This window comes from Amyelois transitella, chromosome Z (genome assembly GCF_032362555.1).
Source record: "Amyelois transitella isolate CPQ chromosome Z, ilAmyTran1.1, whole genome shotgun sequence".
In the NCBI taxonomy this organism is placed as follows: Eukaryota; Metazoa; Arthropoda; class Insecta; order Lepidoptera; family Pyralidae; genus Amyelois; species Amyelois transitella.
Genome location: NC_083535.1, coordinates 11,914,423 through 11,933,108, shown reverse-complemented (window position 1 = coordinate 11,933,108; position 18,686 = coordinate 11,914,423). Strand labels below are relative to the sequence as shown.

General features: G+C 35.9%; 3 protein-coding genes across 4 annotated transcripts in view; 2 read left to right on the top strand and 1 right to left on the bottom strand.

Moving 5' to 3' along the window:
- Positions 1-12,270, top strand: part of LOC106134054 (beta-alanyl-dopamine/carcinine hydrolase) — a 34,410-nt gene extending 22,140 nt beyond the window's left edge. For both annotated transcript variants that reach the window (XM_060953669.1, XM_013334008.2), the window contains exons 2-9: positions 5,223-5,314; positions 5,766-5,960; positions 6,960-7,067; positions 7,761-7,862; positions 8,297-8,429; positions 9,111-9,345; positions 10,434-10,627; positions 10,989-12,270. In XM_060953669.1, coding sequence (XP_060809652.1) covers positions 5,223-5,314; positions 5,766-5,960; positions 6,960-7,067; positions 7,761-7,862; positions 8,297-8,429; positions 9,111-9,345; positions 10,434-10,627; positions 10,989-11,086 — 1,157 coding nt within the window. In that variant the 3' untranslated portion in view covers positions 11,087-12,270. The remainder of the gene's footprint in view (positions 1-5,222; positions 5,315-5,765; positions 5,961-6,959; positions 7,068-7,760; positions 7,863-8,296; positions 8,430-9,110; positions 9,346-10,433; positions 10,628-10,988) is intronic.
- Positions 12,271-12,506: 236 nt separating this feature from the next.
- LOC106133860 (selenoprotein K) lies at positions 12,507-16,666 on the bottom strand. Its single transcript, XM_013333711.2, has 4 exons — positions 16,464-16,666; positions 15,689-15,761; positions 15,022-15,099; positions 12,507-13,739 (listed from the first exon to the last, which is right to left on the bottom strand). The coding sequence occupies exons 1-4, from the start codon at positions 16,480-16,482 to the stop codon at positions 13,643-13,645; spliced, it is 267 nt and encodes an 88-aa protein (XP_013189165.1). The 5' UTR covers positions 16,483-16,666; the 3' UTR covers positions 12,507-13,642.
- An 859-nt stretch (positions 16,667-17,525) lies between these two features.
- Positions 17,526-18,269, top strand: LOC106133814 (rhythmically expressed gene 2 protein-like). Its single transcript, XM_013333646.2, has one exon. The coding sequence runs from the start codon at positions 17,526-17,528 to the stop codon at positions 18,267-18,269; it is 744 nt and encodes a 247-aa protein (XP_013189100.2).
- The last annotated feature ends 417 nt before the right edge of the window (positions 18,270-18,686 follow it).

Genomic DNA, 18,686 nt, shown 5'->3' with positions numbered 1-18,686 from the left:
AAGAAATAATGGAGAATGTTAAAAACAATCGGGTAAAATCGGGCTCTATCTCACCTTATCGTTCCTAGGCGACCTAAACTATCATGGTTTCCTCACGATGTTTTCCCTCACTAGTTTCATGGGTATTACGAATCAATTTAAACAGAAAAGCAACATTGTCAAACTAATTAAATATGAAATAAGCCTACATATAACGACATCTTAATAGACATGTAATTAAGTCAAGCATTTAAATCGTAATAAACCGCACGCAACGCACAATGACATGGCTGTTTTAATTCTACGTAGAAATAATCATCATAAGAGCTGACATTATATTTGTAACGACCAAAAAGGGGACTGACTAAAAAAAGGTCTAATTTTTACACGGAAAAGAGACAGAGAAGTAGGAAATGTTGATTTTATAAAATTAAAAATAAAAGAAAATGGTATCTTATGGTTAAATAATTTACCTACCTGTTCTAAATGTCAGACGTTGAGGTACCAGCATATTCAACGTAGGTAACTTATAAATTACCACAGAATTCCCGCGTAATTGTCTAAGTACCAGATTTACTCGTTGTGTTTATGATATAACTATAAGTTAAAACCTGACTCACCCAATTTGTCCACGGTCAAAGGGCTCCTCTCCAGAGAGCTGAGGATGCAACCGGGACTAAAGCTAGGAAAAAGAAACAGATAACTTATTACTTTATGTACTTAGTATAACTTAATGTTACCTAATCCCAAGTAACTACCTAAACACAATATTTTGTTATGTTTTGCTGTTTGCAATTAAACACGAAGCAACTAAAATTCCAATGTTTTGAAAATCTAATCTATTGTAAAATAAATTCTATTGCTTGTCCTACTATGATCTTATTGTCAATACAGTACGCAATTCTACAATGTCCTTATTCATTTTTTTTATACAATTGTGTTTGAGCCCCTTTTAGCCGTTATCCGCGGAAAACCATAGACTACTTACTTCTTTTGTGGTTGAATACCAAAAAAGAAGTAATTAGTCTATGGTAGTAGTAGTATACTAGCGAAACAAGGCAAAAGATAATTAAAAATATTGTTACTAAATACTGTATTTATGGCGCGTTTTTTCATAGACAAAGTAAATAATTTTAAAAACTTCCAGCGAATTACATGCTCATTACTATGATCATATTGAGCTAACTGAAGGCCTTCAAGTGAAAATACAAGGAAAATAGCGAATTCTCAGCACGTGTAAATTATGTAGATGTTTCCAGTGAAGCGTAGATAATTACGCAATTTTTTTTTGAATACGGTAACGAATTTGCACATCCTTAAATTAAAGATTCCGGTAAATGCATATATTGATATTCAAAGGTTAACAGGTTCGATTCCCACTTCGTTATTTTGGCTTATTGCCAGGTATTATCTCTCGGATTTAATCTTCTTACCATCGTAACTCATAGGTGATTGTATTTTTAGTGAGACAAAGACGTAATCTAGAAGTCTTATAGGATGAACTGATCATGCAAACCATGATCAGTTGATAAGACAACCATACTTTTTCGTCATAAGACTATGACGAAAAAGTATGGTCATCCAAAGAGCCCCTAGACCAGGGAAGTGGTACACACATACATGTAATCACGTCTATGTCCTTCGCGGGGTAGACAGAGCCTTCAGCCTTGAAAAGACTGAGAGGCCACGTTCAGCTGTATAGCTTTATGATGCAAGTTAGTTCTGTGTTACTCACCCCCTATTCTAGTCTAATAAGACTGATCCAAGTCTGTCTATATTTTTCTTTTTGCATATATTACCAGTTTAATGCCGTGTGGTTTTCAGCACTTTAGAATAGAACCACTCCCTATGTTACCCATGCATGTCGAAAAAGGCGACTTAGGGATATTCTTATAAACTTGGGTTTAGTTGGCGTTGGGCTAGCAACCTGTCACTATTTTAATCTCAAATCCATCATAAAGCTGTACAGCTAAACGTGGTCTTTCTGTATTTTCGAGACTATTAGCTTTGCCTACACCGCAAATTACATAGACGTGACTATATGTATGTATGTACCAGCATAGTTACTGAATATTATTCTTTATCCTGATCTTAAATCGTTTCGTGTGAGATGTAATAATTAGCGATTGGTTATTGATAAACTAGTTACTAATTTGCGCTGAGATAGCTGGAGCATGCGATGCGAACAAATCAGTTTGCGAGACCTTGATCATCTATTGATGACTTTGTTACACTTAAGGCGATCAAAATTAAGTTTAAGTAACTAAGTTATATGACTTAATTATTTTTTTTTTATCTATACACAATGGTTCTGTGCCGACATATCGTGACAGTACCCACGTATTTTTATTTTTATATTTGTTTTAGGACTGTGTGGTTCCCTGCAGCAATAGAAAAAGAATAGGACCACTCCATCTCTTTCCCATGTGAACGGGCCGAGGGTCTGTTAGGGTCTTTGTCTAGTCTGAATAAAATAAAAACAGATTTCTTCCCGTTCAAGATACGTCTTGTCGTCTCGTCGTCTTATGGTCGTCTCCTTAGTGTCCAAGTCGATTGTCCTTTTTTTCACAGTCTGTCAGTCGGTTTTAGTCATCTAAAATGTTAAGTCAAAAAGTGGATTGTCCATGGAGGCTAAACGGCCGCTACACCATGGGTGTCGTAAAAGGCGAATAAGGGATAGGCTTACAAACTTGGGATTCTTTTTTAGGCGATGGGCTAGCAACCTGTCACTATTTGCATCTCTATTCTATCATTAAGCCAAATAGCTGAACGTGGCCATTGTGATTATAAAACACGTTAATAAAGACTGTGACATCACTTATTTCTTACATCAAATCCGTGTGTAGGAAAATTAAAACTAAGGTTGTGCTTAAAATATATACATATATATATAATAACGTCTATATCCCTTGCGGAGTGGACAGAGCTAACGGTCTTGAAAGGACTGATAGGCCACGTACAGGTGTTTGGCTCATAATGACAGGTTGCTAGCCCATCGCCTAAAGAAGAATCCCAAGCCTATACCTTAGTCGCTTTTTAGGACATCCATAGGAACGTGCTTAAAATAATACGTTTAATACATAATAACAAGAATTAATATTAAGTACCTATATTTCTATTTGGAATAATATAATAACTCCGAGGTAGTTCGACATATGTAGATATCTTTCTCCAGAACAAATGTAACAAACCCAAATAACAAAATCGAATCAAAAGGCTTTTACGAGGTTTCATACTGCGAAATTCCTTTGCATAGTACAATTTTAAAAGCCAGGTCAAAGCCAGTGTCAGTGGAATTAATTTTAAAATATAAAACCTCTTTGCAAAAGGAGCCCTTTCAAGTTCAATCATGATTAAGCATGTCTCAATCAATTGATACATTTTTAATTTCACATTCATACATACATACATACATATGGGTCACGTCTATATCCCCTGTGGGTAGACAGAGCCAACAAAAAAGACTGATAGGCCACATTCAGCTATTTGGCCTAATTATAGAATGGAGATTTAAATAGTGACAGGTTGCTAGCCCATCGCCTAAAAAATTAATCCCAAGTTTGTGAGCCTATTCCTTAGTCGCCTTTTATGTCATCCATGGGAAAGAGATGGAGTGGTCCTATTCTTTTTTGTACTGGTGCCGGTAACCACACGGAACACAATTCACATTCAGGCTGATGAAAAGAGAAAGTGAATTGATATTGCATTGCCATTCAACGGGCTGCCAGCCTTCTGAGTAATTTGACAGCCTACTGGACTTGCATTTTTGTAAATAAGTGTTAGTTTTAAATTTAGGTGTATTAGGTTTAAAGATCTTTATTTGACTCATAAAGAATTAAATTCACTTACAATGAGCCTTAATCTAATACATATAATAGTAAACAAGTAAAGCATTTAAGCAGTGTTAAATTTTTAACTAAACACAGTTGTCACAACAATAATTTTAAACTTGTTCGTAGGGACTTTAAATTGTCTTTATAACGTAAAAAAAATAACAAATGAAATATCAATGTTTTGACAAACAAAACGCTGTAATTGAATTGTAAACAGTAGTATAAATAGAACGAATAGAGCAATTTGCTAAACGATACTAATTATTGGAAGCACGCTAATCATCCATATCAAACAATTGACGTAGCATGACTTTGATGAATCTTTTGTTCAATCTTTATTTATTCATTCACGGAAAGGAAAGAATTTGCAATTATTCAAATACCTTGATAATTTTATACTAAGTAGGTACTCCTATCATTCAAATCGGGCGACTGACTTAATGGGCCGGCTCCACAGATATCTGAATAATTATGATTGATTGATTGTGCCGTGTGGTTCCCGGCACCATTAGAAAAAAGAATAGGACCACTCCATCTCTTTCCCATGGATGCCGTAAAAGGCGACTAAGGGATATGCTTATAAACTTGGGATTCTTCTTTTAGGCGATAGGCTAGCAACCTGTCACTATTTGAATTTAAATTCTATCAATAAGCCAAAAATCCTGAACATGGCCTATCAGTCTTTTTAAGACTGTTGGTTCTGTCTACCCCGCAAGGGATATAGACGTGATTATATGTATGTAAGTATGTATGTATGATTGATTTAAATTGAGCCGACAGACGACACACCACTAAAACCTTCGTTGTTTTCTCTGTGGAATATTTTTTTTTCTCCATAATTATAATCACTTCCCTACTAAACACTTGCTTAACAAAAAATCCATAAAATTACGCTCACAAGTGTAGGCAGAGACTACCTATACCTTTCCACTTTGCAAGATCCTTGGGTAGTTCTTTTACTCATGCGAATAAATGGTGGTTTTCTCTGTCCACTAGGATTCTTTAACTCCCGTGGGATCCTCGAGAATATTTCACTTTGAGTTTAATTTGACGGCCTCTGCGGCGCAGCGGTAGTACGCTTGTCTGTGACACAGGTCCCGGGTTCGAATCCCGGCCGGGGCATGATGAGAAAAGAACTTTTTCTGATTGGCCTTGGTCTTGGATGTTTATCTATATAAGTATTGATTATAAAATATAGTATCGTTGAGTTAGTATCTCGTAACACAAGTCTAGAACTTACTTCGAGGCTAACTCAATATATGTTATTTGTCCTGTATATATTTATTTATTATTTAATTAAATTATTCCACTTTAGTCACTTCGGTGATCAAATTCCTTCCTTCATTTTTGTGTCCTGAATTGATCTAATGGAAAATCACCTGGGTGATCAAAATCTATTTGTGCTTATAGGCACTGTGGTTGGCGAGAGGCAGCTGGGGCGACGACGTGCTGTGCCGGTCGTCTACCTCCAGGGCTCCCACTATGAAGTCGGCTTTGATGTCGTAAGTAACCTTTTTATATTTTTCCGACACTTTTTATATTATTTACAAAAATAACCTACTATAGTCAATGTCCTCAGTTATTACGCATATGAGGTTCAGGATCCGCTAAACATGAAATGTTTCACTTGAATTAACATCTTCTTGACATACATACACGTCTATATCCATTGTGGGGTAGACAGAACCAACACTCTTGAAATGACAGATCGGCCACGTTCAGCTAATTGGCCTGATGATAGAATTGAAATTCAAATAGTGACATGTTGCTAGCCTATCGCTTAAAAAAAGAATCCCAAGTTTGTAGTTCTAAGTCGCCTTTTACGACATCCATGGGAAAGAGATGGAGTGGTCCTATTCTTTTTTTGGACTGTTACCGGGAACCACACGGCACAGCTTCTTGACATCTGCATGACAGCCACTACGCCAACACTAACACCCTTTCACTTTTCAGGGTCGTATATTTTCCTCCATAATAAAGGACTTCATAGCCACGTACGCCAATCTCCGGGACTTCGAGAAGGAGTACAAGACGGAATTAGGGCGGGAAGCCTATGACAAGACCCTGGAGAACATGAAGAGACGGTACCCTTACTATGTAAAGGAGATGCAAGGGGTCGCTGATGGAGCCAACGTTTCATTTGTCCAGGTTAGTTGGTTTTTTTTTATTATCCATCCTTTGGGATCCATTTGACTTCAAAGTACAGACCGTATTTTGAAGTCAAATTAATCCCTGTAGGAAGTATAGTTATACATACATACATAAAATCACGCATCTTTCCCGGAGGGGTAGGCAGAGACTACCTCTTTCCACTTGCCACGATCTCTGCATACTTCCTTCGCTTCATCCACATTCAAATATAGTCAGTTAGTTATTTCTACAGAAGATAGAAGTAGAAAAGAGGAGAGAAATAATCAGTTTAAAATGTCTGTCTATATTATTCAAAGTAAAATTAAGAACATCTAACAATAAAAATTATTTATGACATATATCTAACAAACAACATCATGGCAACCGTTGCAATGGCGTATACCAATAAGGTTGCCTACAATCCCAATATTTTTTATAGTTCCCTGCACCGATAGAGAAAAGAATAGGACTACTCCATCTCTTTTCCAGGGATGTCGGAAAAGGACACTAAGGGTTAGGCTTATAAACTTGGGATTCTTTTTTAGGCGATGCGCTAGCAACCTGTCACTATTTGAATCTCAATTCTATTATTAAGCCAAACAGCTGAACGTGGCCATTCAGTATTTTCAAGACTGTTGGCTATGTCTACCCCGCAACGGATATAGACGTGACCATATGTATGTATGTTCTTTAAGGATTAATATTAATTTGTTTTCGTGGAAGGTCAGGCCTAGAGTACCCTAAACCGAAGACATTTGACAAGTGACAAGTGAAAATATGTAGTTATACTGCTTACTCTTCCGAGGAAGAGGTATGATCTCATGTTTAACTTTTCTGACCTGTAGCTATCTGCCTGATGACAGATTCACTTACCAAGGAGCCGCTTTGAAAGAGCAACAATACCTCTATTACCTATTTTGGCTATGTCTAGGCAATGTCTATGGCAAGGGATATAGGCTAACCATATGTAGGTATGCTGACAATAAGGGATACTCAATTAACTTGTATCTCTTCCAGCTGTTCCTTCTCCAGATGGACGACCTGATAGGCACCATCAATGACAACCACGTTCCTCGCGACGACACCGGCGGCTGCAGCTCCATTGGCGTCATCAACAGAGATACGGTACTGTCTCGTTACCTTTTCTTCCTCATCAGTCATCAGCATCAGCATCAGCAGTCATCAGCATCAAAATGAGCATTTTCGTGCTTTGTGGTTCCCGACACCAATAAAAGAGAAATAATAGGAACACTCCCTCTCGTTCCCATGGATGTCGTGAAAGTCGACTAAGGGATAGGCTTATAAACTTAAGATTCTTCTTGTAGACGATGGGCTAGCAACCTGTCACTATTTGAATCTCAATTCTACCATTAAGCCAAACAGCTGAACGTAGCCAGTCTTTTTGGACGGTTGGCTCTGTCTACCCCGCATGGGATATAGACGTGAATGTGTATGTATGCAGCTCATTTTCCTACAAGGTCGGTTTAACTCTTATCAGGCCTTTTTAATCGCTTTCAAGAAGGTTCCCAGTTTGACCTCTATATATGTGTGTTTGTCCACGATTATCTCGCGTTTCGCTGAACCGATTTTGATGCGGTTTTCAGGAAAGTGTTTTTTTACACATAGGAGGTTTTAGTAATTTAACCGACTTAAAAAATAAGGATATTTATTAGAGGGGGTTCAAATATACATACATATAGTCACATCTATATCCCTTGCGGGGTAGACAGAGTCATCCATGGGAAAGATATATGTATAGTGGTTCTGTTCTAAAGTGCATCATTTAATTGTCAATGTTTTCTTGTCTCCCACCCACAGAACGTTCTGGGTCACACAGAAGACGCTTTCTCGGAGACTCTGAATCACTTCTACATAATGTCCGCTCACATCATTCCTACGCCCGAGGATCGTGAAGAAGGGGTTAGTTTGAGAAAAGTTTTTTTAAGTTTGTCTTAAGTTAGAAAGTTAGTTATTGCATGTAATTAATTTTTGATCAAGTAGTGCATACATACCTACAAAGCAATTAGCGAATGCCTCTCTTTTTTTGCGAATGATATTGATGTTAACAAATTCCCTTTTCATGTGTATTTTATTATTTATTTATTGATGAATTCAACAGCATAACAATGTTGTTACTTTAACTGTGTTATTAGGTATACAATAAGTAAAGCCAATTACATAATTCATGCTAGAAAGGTACCTAATATTTAAATGTGTCTTTGGATAAATCGGGCCGATAGTGATTTGCCCAGCCGGATCACCGAAAGCCAGGCAGATTACGATCAAACTGGTTGGATGATTTACCGACGACATATGAACCATATGTCTTGGGTACATTAACATATGAATCATAGGCCGTGGAAGAACGTTTCTCATCGCTGTGCTACGCCGGCCATATGCCTGGCTACACCATGGGCTTCAACGAAAACGGTCTGGTCTTCTCCATCAACACCCTCAGTCCAGCAGCACTGAAACCTGGGAATACCCGTGAGTAATACTCTTTTAGCTTTTCTAGATTTTTGATAGAGCGAACATGGAACTTAAACAATAATACAACATACATACTTATAATCACGTCTATATCCCTTGCGGGGTAGACAGAGCCCACAGTCTTTTAAAGACTGACAGGCCACGTTCAGCTATTTGGCTTTAAGATAGGATTGAGATTCAAATAGTGACAGGTTGCTAGCCCATCGCCTAAAAGAAGAATCCCAATTTTATAAGCCGTCGTAAAACGACATCCATGGGAAAGAGACGGAGTGGTCCTATTCTTTTTTGTATTGGTGCCAGAAACCACACGGCATTTGTATTGGTGCCGGGAACCACACGGCAACAACAATAATACAAAATTTCATTAAATCAGTCCACCAGTTCAGGCGTCTCTAAGGTCTAAGAAAGACCTCGGGATGCGCCTTTTGACCGTGATATTTGATTGGGTGAGTCAGCATTTTCACGAACCGACTCTCATCTGACCACTGCCTTTGCAGGGGAAATTAATGTTTATTGGATCATAGTTACAATCCAGTTACCTAAATCTGCAGTATCCTTGTTTTCTTTCGCAGTAAGAGCATCGCTTTGCACTCAAACTATTGTACAAAACTCAGAAATGAGTCATAGCCTAGGTAGGATTTGAACTTGTGCCTCGACGCTAACCATGGATTTTTCCAGCTCGTACATTCATCACCAGAGCTTTACTAGCCGCCAAAAGCTTCAACGACGCTGAACGGATCCTGCTCGACGAAGGACTAGGAATCGGCAACGGTTTCTCTGTCAACATGATCTGGACGGAAGCGTGGGGCAACCGCCAGCTCTACAACGTGGAAGTCGCCCCGGATTTCAAGGCAGACCGGTCTTTGCTGAATATACACAAATATGATAAGGAGCCGCTCGTGCATTGTAACATGTAAGCTGCTTCTACTAGAAATCCGAATGATTGACTTCAATTTTTAAATCACCATCACGTTTTAAATAATATATAGCCTTTATTCGCTGACTTTGTACATTATTATTTCATTACACAGAATAAGCTGATTTGGAATGAAGTGTGTTCTTCATGCATCAGCAACCAGTTGTTGGTCAGGTCCATTGACATAGGCCTCCCCACCATCACGTTAGTCTAGGTTATCTAATAATCTCTCTGCAGGGGAACCCTTGGTGCGCCTATTACAACGGTCTTAGTCCTATGAGTAGACTACTAATTAAGTGTCATAATATTTGCACATTATGCATTCAGATTTCCGTTACAATAGTACATACAAACATACATATCATCACGTCTATATCCCTTACGGGGTAGACAGAGCCAACGGTCTTGAATATCAGTCGTAACAATAGGAGTTCAATAGATCCAAAATGGCGGCGGTCTAGTCTCCCGTCAGCTGCTAGGTAGACTCTGTCGTCGCCAGCCTAACTTCTTTTTCCTATTGTTAGTCCCGGGAGCGTCACCTTTGGATAGGAACCCGGGGTAAGTACGTCTGATGACGATCTTGGTTTAAGTTTTTACACCAAGCGCCTCCCGCAATCTCAGTAAGTTCGCAGGCAACCCCAAACCTTATTATATCAAGGTTAATAGCAATAATCAAATATAGGTTAAGTTCCCCTAAATAAAGACAGTTGGTTCCACATTCCTCGCCGTAAAAGCATCGGTTAGCGATGAAACTAAAGTAAGTAATTTTGTCACATGGCCGCAATAGGATTTAAAGTTGATCATATGCCACCCACCACGCATTTTTATTCTGTCACCGTACCCATTATACCACCATAAAACCCTATAAAGAATATCACTTATACAAAAACTAGCGACCCGCCCCGGCTTCGCACGGGTGCAAAATTCTGAAAAAATTATACATAAAAACCTTCCTCTTGAATCACTCTACCTGTTACAAAAAACCGCATCAAAATCCGTTGCGTAATTTTAAAGATTTAAGCATACAGACAAACAGACTAAAATAGCGATTTTGTTGTATACTATGTAGTGATCTTTTCCTACAGCTATATGCGCCTCAACATAACCGAAGTGATAGGTCTGATCATAGACAGCAGCGAGTATAGACTGAAGAAGATCCACAGCCACGCTCCACCGCAAACCAGGCGAGACGTGGAAGACATCCTGTCTGACTCCAGCGGGAAGGACTTCAACGTCTTCCAGGAACGCCCCGAGTCCGTCATCAAGACCATAGCCGCAGGTAGGAGGATTCTTGGTCCCTGGGTAATTGAGGTAATGTTGCTCTTCCAAAAGGGCTCCTTGGGAAGTGAATCTGTCATCAAGCAGATTGTTAAAACATGACATCATACCTCTTCCTCGAAAGAGTAAGGCAGTATAACCACATATTTTCACTTGTCACATCTCTTCGGTTTAGGGTACTCTAGGCGTGACCTTCCGCCAAAACAAATTAATAGTAATCCTTAAAGAATGGTGAACAATAAGGCATGTTCCATCTTTACATACACCCCGTAGTATTACGATAGTATGACGCCAAAGTACTTGCCAAAAGTTGTAGTTTGTCATCATACATCAAGATAAAATACCTTAATTCCATTTTCCAGGTATATTCGACCTGGACAAGAAGACCTGGAGCATCTACATCAACAAACCGAATGCCTCTGAACCAGTTGCAGTATTACCAATAAGGTTTAACATCTAAGTTCAATCCAGCCGTGTGGTTCCCGGTACCAATAGAAAAAAGAATAGGACCACTCCATTTCTCCTATGGATGTCGTAAAAGGCGACTTAAGGATAGGGTTATAAACTTAATATTATTTTAGGCGATGGGCTAGCAACCTGTCACTATTTAAATCTCAATTCTATCTTAAAGCCAAATAGCTGAACGTGGCCTATCAGGCTTTTCAAGACTGTTGGCTCTGTCTACCCCGCAAGGGATAAAGACGTGATTATATATATGTATGTATGTTCAATGTTCAATCCTGTGTGAGGAGTCCAAGATCGGTCTATGACCACGATCCGGGAATGGTTACTACATGTACAAGGTAATATGTGGAATATAGTCGCATTATTATTTAAATAATCAGAAATAATAAATTAATTTGATGTCTTTTTTTAATAATCCTAAATTAGTATCTATGTATGTGTAGTTAGTTTGTATAGACATTCCTACTGACATTTTGAGAAAATAAAATTAATAAAAGTTATCGCCGAGTGGCCCTTTTCTAAATAAACAAATCAAAGTGACAACTTCCAGATATGTTATTTTTTTTTATCAAAATTGGACTAGATACTTTATTAGTGATGCGTGGTCTTACATAAAAAAATACAAATTTATATAAATTTAATATAAACGCGAAGCTATTGCTGAAACAAGTATACCTACAAAATCATTCCAAAGAAAAATCAGACGTATTTTTATTTTAAAATTTCAGTAAGAATGTCATTAGTACGTATTTTAAGATTATTAAAAAAAAACCAGAAGCAATTTATTATTTCTGGTTATATAAATACATAGCGGGCGGGAGAATATATATTGTATAGCGGGAGAGGTCTGTAAGGATCGTAGCAAGTGCAATTCCATAGTCTCTGTCTACCCCAATGGGAAACAGGCGTGCTGGTATGTATGTATGTATGTATAAATACATGCTTGTTTAACAAAAACCATGCAAATTCCCATTATTATAGTTAAGTCGATACTCCAAGATATTCCCACATAGAACTCTCGCAAATTATATTCCTAATCAACCTTGGACCATGGTCACGTACCTATCTATAAAATAAGAAATAGTTGCCTTACTTTAATAATTACTATAAAAATATATACAACTTAGCTATAAATTATACGTATCGAAGTAAAATGTACTTAAAAATAAAGAAACTATGTACGTACTATGTACGTTTTATTTTTTTACCCTCCTTCAGGTCCAATTTCAGTTAATTTATGAAGTTACGAACAAAATATCTATCACAAATTGACGACAAACATTATTTACTTAAACATAAAGTTACTAAACTATTAAAACCGGTTATATAGATAATAACCACTATAATGTACCTGTATGTGTTGTAGGAGGCGACTAAGGTATTGTTTTATCTCGTGTATCAATTAATAAATAATATAGGGCCAAAATATCATTATTTATTTTTACAGTGTATTTTAATGTTATATTAATATTAATTTTTTAGATCACAATGGCTTGGAGTTGGCACGCCAAATACACATTGATTAAATGAAACATTATTTAATGAAAAAATATTAATAATTTTAAGTAACAGTTAACATTTATATCTACTTAACCTTATTTACAATAGGTAACTTATATTACGAAATAAAAAGCTTTATTAAGAGTAGCTAAGATTACTATTAAATTCTATTTATAGTAAAATATTTACGAAAATAAGTTCAATAATAAAATATTTAATATTAATAAAATTAAATCAATGTCAATATTTTATTTCAGACTGACTTTCAGTATTAGACGGATAAATTAATCATTAAACGAATGCAAAACAATAAAAACACTAAAGTAATATTATTTAACGTTGCAAGATCTTTGTATATTTATTAATTTATTAACTACATATAATGAATTAAAGTAACATACCGAGATATATGAAATATACTGAGAAAGAAAATTATTGCACCAATTTTAATCAATTCCAATTAATAAAAAAAAAACAATATTCATTAAAAATGTGTCTAGTAATTCCAGCGATTAGCATGTGCGAACATATAAATGAATGGTTTAGTTAAAATATCATTTATAAAAAAATAATTCTGTTCATAATATTATTATTATTTTTTTAATATTCAATGCAAAAGTCAAGCTATTCCTATAATTTTATTTGAATGTAATTGATAATAATGATTGTTATTAATACAATAAATTTATTGAACTTTATTCGCCTTCAAATGCAGGAAGATTGTTGTTAAATAAAGCGAGCCAACTCCTTGAGAAAAAAAATAACTTGAAATGTTGAAACTTGGCAGATGGTGGTGATTTTATTCAGATCATCGACAGATCAAATTTCTCGAAATATTCCACGGGAAATTTCTTACCTATTATTATCAAATCTTACCTTTAACCCTTTAACCGCCTCAGTCATATATAAAAAACGATCAGTTGCACATATACCCGAATAGTTTACATATAGTACCACTTACTAACTTAACATCAATCTACATACATATACAAGACTGCGGTGATTAACGGGTATTGCCCAACTGCCAAGTTTCTTGATCACGTTTTATAGTTTAACCCCCACAGCCGCATCCTCCCATTGGTGGTGGCGATGGTCCAGAGCCGGATGGACCGAAGCCGCCGAATTTTCTCGTGGGCGGTTTTGGAGGCCTGAAATTTAAATCAATTTATTTAATTACCATATTAAAAATGCATTTTTCTTTCTTTAAAACCGAGCAAGTTGGACCTGATTATTTAAAACCGCCTTTAAATAAAAGGTGGTTCTCAATTTCACTTGTATGTATGTATGTATGTTTGTCTGCCATTTTATCGCGTTTTGTTGAACTGATTTTGATGCGGTTATCAAGAAAATATGATACTTGCGAGAATGTTTTAGAAATTTATCCCACTTCAAAAAAGAGGATAGCAATTGGAGGTGGTTCACTTTTTATTAGAAAAGTTATCATAAGTCCCCTCTAGAAAAGTGGGAATGCAAGACTAGTCATTTAAACCATCTTTATGCTAAATGCCATGCCATGCCAAAACTCAACACATTCAAGTCGTGTTGACTTTAGAAACATAGTTGAGGATGCAACTAGAACTAATGAGAAGAGACCACAGTTGCCTGTAACCAAGATCCTGGCTCAGGTTTTTACACAATACAAAAATCCATCTTAGAGATAAGATTAGTATGGGTATGGGTTAGGTACAGTTTGGGTTAGGTTCCTCTCATTCAGGTTAGTTAGGTTCTCACAAGCGAGAGGAACCAACCCAAACTGCCCCTATAGCATGGACAGCGCGACGTCGTTTTTATCTCAAAAACTAACGCTTTCCTGTTTCACGTCATTATAAAAAGTGAAAAGGCGATAGTTATTAGCGCGAACAAAACGGCGCTGGGAGTACCATGCAAGAGAGCTAGTTCAAGGTAACACTAACAAATAGTCTGGACGTGATGGTTTACAATTTCAACATTTTTATTATATGGAAATAAAATTTTTAATGCTCAAAATTATAATAATATAATATAATATAATAATCATTTATCCTAGACGAACGTATCTTGATCAAATTAAGGACATCCTGGTAAAGGGTCAGGTCAAAAGTACCCGAAACCGCCGAGCTTGCATGAAGAGAGTTTTGAATGTGGATGAAGCAAAGGAAATATGCGGAGATCGTGGCAAGTGGAAAGAAGTAGTCTCTGCCTACCCCAGGAAAGAGGCGTGATTTTATGTATGTATGTATGTATCATTTATTCAATACGCAACTTTGGATCAATTTTTGTTAGTAAAAAAAAAATCATAAAAATAATGTTAGTAAGTACACACACATACAAAGAAACACACCCAAAAACATTACACCTGTTCGTTCCTCAGCATGTGTATCATTTAGCAATGATTCACATACTGAAAATCAACACGGAGCACAAACATCCCAGAATACTGTTATTACTCACCCACTGCCAGGTGGTCTGAAATCCCTCACGTATTTGTCTCCATGCTTGCCATAATTAGGGTTGATCAAGGTTTGAATCCTGGAAAATTAGAGATTTGATTTTAGATTATTACTATTAACATACATCACTACATAGTATAAAACAAAGTTGCTATTTTAGTCTGTTTGTCTGTATGCTTAAATCTTTAAAATTACGCAACGGATTTTGATGCGGTTTTTTGTAACAGGTAGAGTGATTCAAGAGGAAGGTTTTTATGTATAATTTTTTCCGAATTTTGCACCCGTGCGAAGACGGGGCGGTTCGCTAGTATTTTATTAATAAGATAAATGTTATCAATATTTTATCATCATTTAATTATTTTTAAATTTTAAAGCCAAATGTTATAAAATGGCATAAAGGTGAACTGAGAAGCACCTAGTCTGTCTCCTTATATTTTTTTTCATGAATGAAAAGTATGATTGAAGTTAGCTAATCATGGCCAAAAGGTTAATTTTAAAAAATCACATAACTTGTATATTTTATTTTGGTATATTTTAGATTCATGTGGGCGGAGCGGCAGGCAAAAGCCAGTTTGCAACTATAAATAATATATAATATATATATTAACATACACAATATTATTTTATGTCAATCAATAAAATGCAGTAATAGTAAAATTAGTACTTACAGCAAATACACAAAGTTTAATACCGCCCAGAACCATCCAAAAATGCTGGAATTCTTCTGCACCAATGTGCCATCTGAAAAAAATGTTTCATTTAATAATAAATCAGTGAAAATCCTGACAAAATAAGTTTTATAGCAGGCAACATTATAGGTTCTTCTGGGAACAAGTCAGTCACTAAACTGCACATGAATTGGTGCGGTATGCACTCTAGTTAGGGAGCAAGTTTGTTTTTATTAGTTACCAAAGTAAAGTTTTGTTATCCCGTAGTCTGCTTTTACTTCCCAATCTTGCCCTGGTATAGTATGTAAGGATCAAAGATGGAGGTAGTCTGTGCCTATCAACCTCAACCAGATTACTTTATCAAAACTATTACTTGAACAATTTCATTACCAAAAATCTATACATTTTAACGCAAAATTTTTAATTATATGTGGTGTTCCAAGCCACAGGTTACTTAGCAGATTCTAGTTTCTGGGATAAAACCATTTTACAAGAAATGCAGATATTTATTTTTCGATTATTAAAGACTAATCATATAAAAATAATTTCATTTCGCAAACAAGTAGTAATAGGCGAATAACTAAAATAAAGTTATTTACTGGAAAATTCGCATAAGCGTTTACACTGTAAAACATAAGGTCATCCTGATAAAAAACGAGGGCAGGAAGTTAATTTTAACTTAAATTTAACAAAGAACCATAGTTTAAACACTGACGTGGCCTTATCTCGCGATGATTGGAATTATTTGTACTATCAAATTAAATGTAATACTTACCTCCTTTCACGTACGCCATCCCTGATTTTAAAACTTATCACACAATATTTTTATTACCATGTATTGTTGTAATTTAAAATTTTATGTAAATTACGGGCAATTGAGTAAGACTGCGTGCACGAAACATGAAAATAAATACGAACACGAACGAATTTCGAAACGAAATGTTAATATTATTTTGTCATGTCAATGTTGTCATTGTCAATCAATAAAAGGTTTTGCCAACCAAGGAAACAGACAAAACTGCCAACTTCAACCATAGACCGTAGATTTACTTTTCTTTTCCAGGATTTTAGAGAAATTATTATTAGTCACTATGTCTTTAATATTGAACGTCATTATGACCGAACAGCGGTATTAAAGACAAGTCCACAATTAATTTGGGTAGGTTAATGTGCTAGTACAGTACATATATAAGTTATAATGCCTTTCTTCTGGTGTTAGGACGATGGAACTTGATACGGCTGAACCTTCGGACGACGCGATGTACTGCTATTCACGCCACACAATCGAACCGGAGCTTCACACCAGACTGTCCCCGTTTTTCGTTTGTTTAAATACGAATTGCGTAAAAGAAGCTTAATTATCTAGATTTAAAACTTCATCATATCTATTTCGGACAATCGAAATCGAAATTATTAATAGATAGACTTAGTTTAGCAAATTATTTATTTACAATAATATCTGTCTTATTTACTAAATGGGTATTACAGATTTAAAAATGTTTACGTCTGTGCAAAATCAAGTTAAAAATTATTTATTAACTATTAATTGATACATACTGCCAGCATCTAATTTCCTAAGTACTCGTATCAACTTATGTAACAAATTTCTGAAATGGAAAAACCGCTTTGCTCCAAGCATGAGATCAAATTGTAACATCAACGAAAAATGGCGATGCGTGAAATAGACAAAAAATAAAATCTATCACTCTGACGGTACATAGTGAATATACGTCTTTGCTGACAGGACGGATTATTGAACAATAGGGTTAATGTTATGTTTTTGATACTAATTAGATTTTTGTTGAGTTTCTTGTTATTTTATTGCTAACTGATATCAATGAGTCTCCGTGGAATCAGATTAGTAACTTTTGATGCAACGAACACCTTATTAAAATTTCGTATACCGCCATGGTCTTATTATACACTTATTGCCAAAGATTACGGGTTCACAGGAACTGAAAAAGATGTAAAAGAAAAATTCATCGATTCATACAACTTCATGTGGAAAAAGTTTCCTAACTTTGGTAAACGTATTATACCATGGAACAAATGGTGGCAGAAAGTTATAGAAAAGACTTTTGAAGGTCAAGTGCCCAAGGACAAGGACCTTGCTATTTCAGAAATTCTGATAGAAGAATATAAATCGCCTAAATTATGGTGCGTTGCTGAAGGAGGCCGATACTTGCTTAATGCTCTTGAGAAAAAAAGAATCATGTTGGGAGTTGTTTCCAACTTTGATCCACGCCTGCATGATATTTTAAGAAATGTAGGTATATTAAAGCAATTCAAATTTATCATTACTTCTTATGAGGTTGGATGCAGTAAACCTGATAAACAAATATTCATTCACGCTATGAAGAAATTTGGATTGAGTAATCCGAAAGAATGTCTTCATATTGGAAATGATATGCGGAAGGATTATGAGGCAGCAATAAGTGCTGAATGGCATGCCCTTATTGTGCCTAGCCCTGAAAATCTACTGACAAATCAATCTGAGAAATCTACACCAGCGCCAGAACATGTATTTCCAAGTTTACAAATCTTAGCCAAAGCTATAGAACGAAATGAACTAAAACTTTAATATAATGTTAGCAGTTACTAATTTATAAATGTTTAGCTTAAAAGTGTCGTATTATTATCATTCGTTTTGGTCATGTTTTGCTAAATATACATAGTGAATAGGTACCAAAAATAAACAATGCTGTGATATAATGACAATTTCTAGTAAATTAAATGTAATAGTTCTAATATAATTATCCGCATGCGTTGTCTGTTTTTAATTACGCAAGGCACCTCAATAATTTTCCTGGCGCACTCGAAACGACCCTTTTCTTAATTATTCCGAGAAACTGCTACATTAAAGGTACGTACGACATCGTAGATCCCCAATTGTGATTTTTTTGTGAATATCTTTCAAGTTCGAACATCGATCAATTAGGTACTATCTTAGTATTAACACCCAACAGAAAAAGAAGGGTGTTATAAGTTTGAAGTGTCT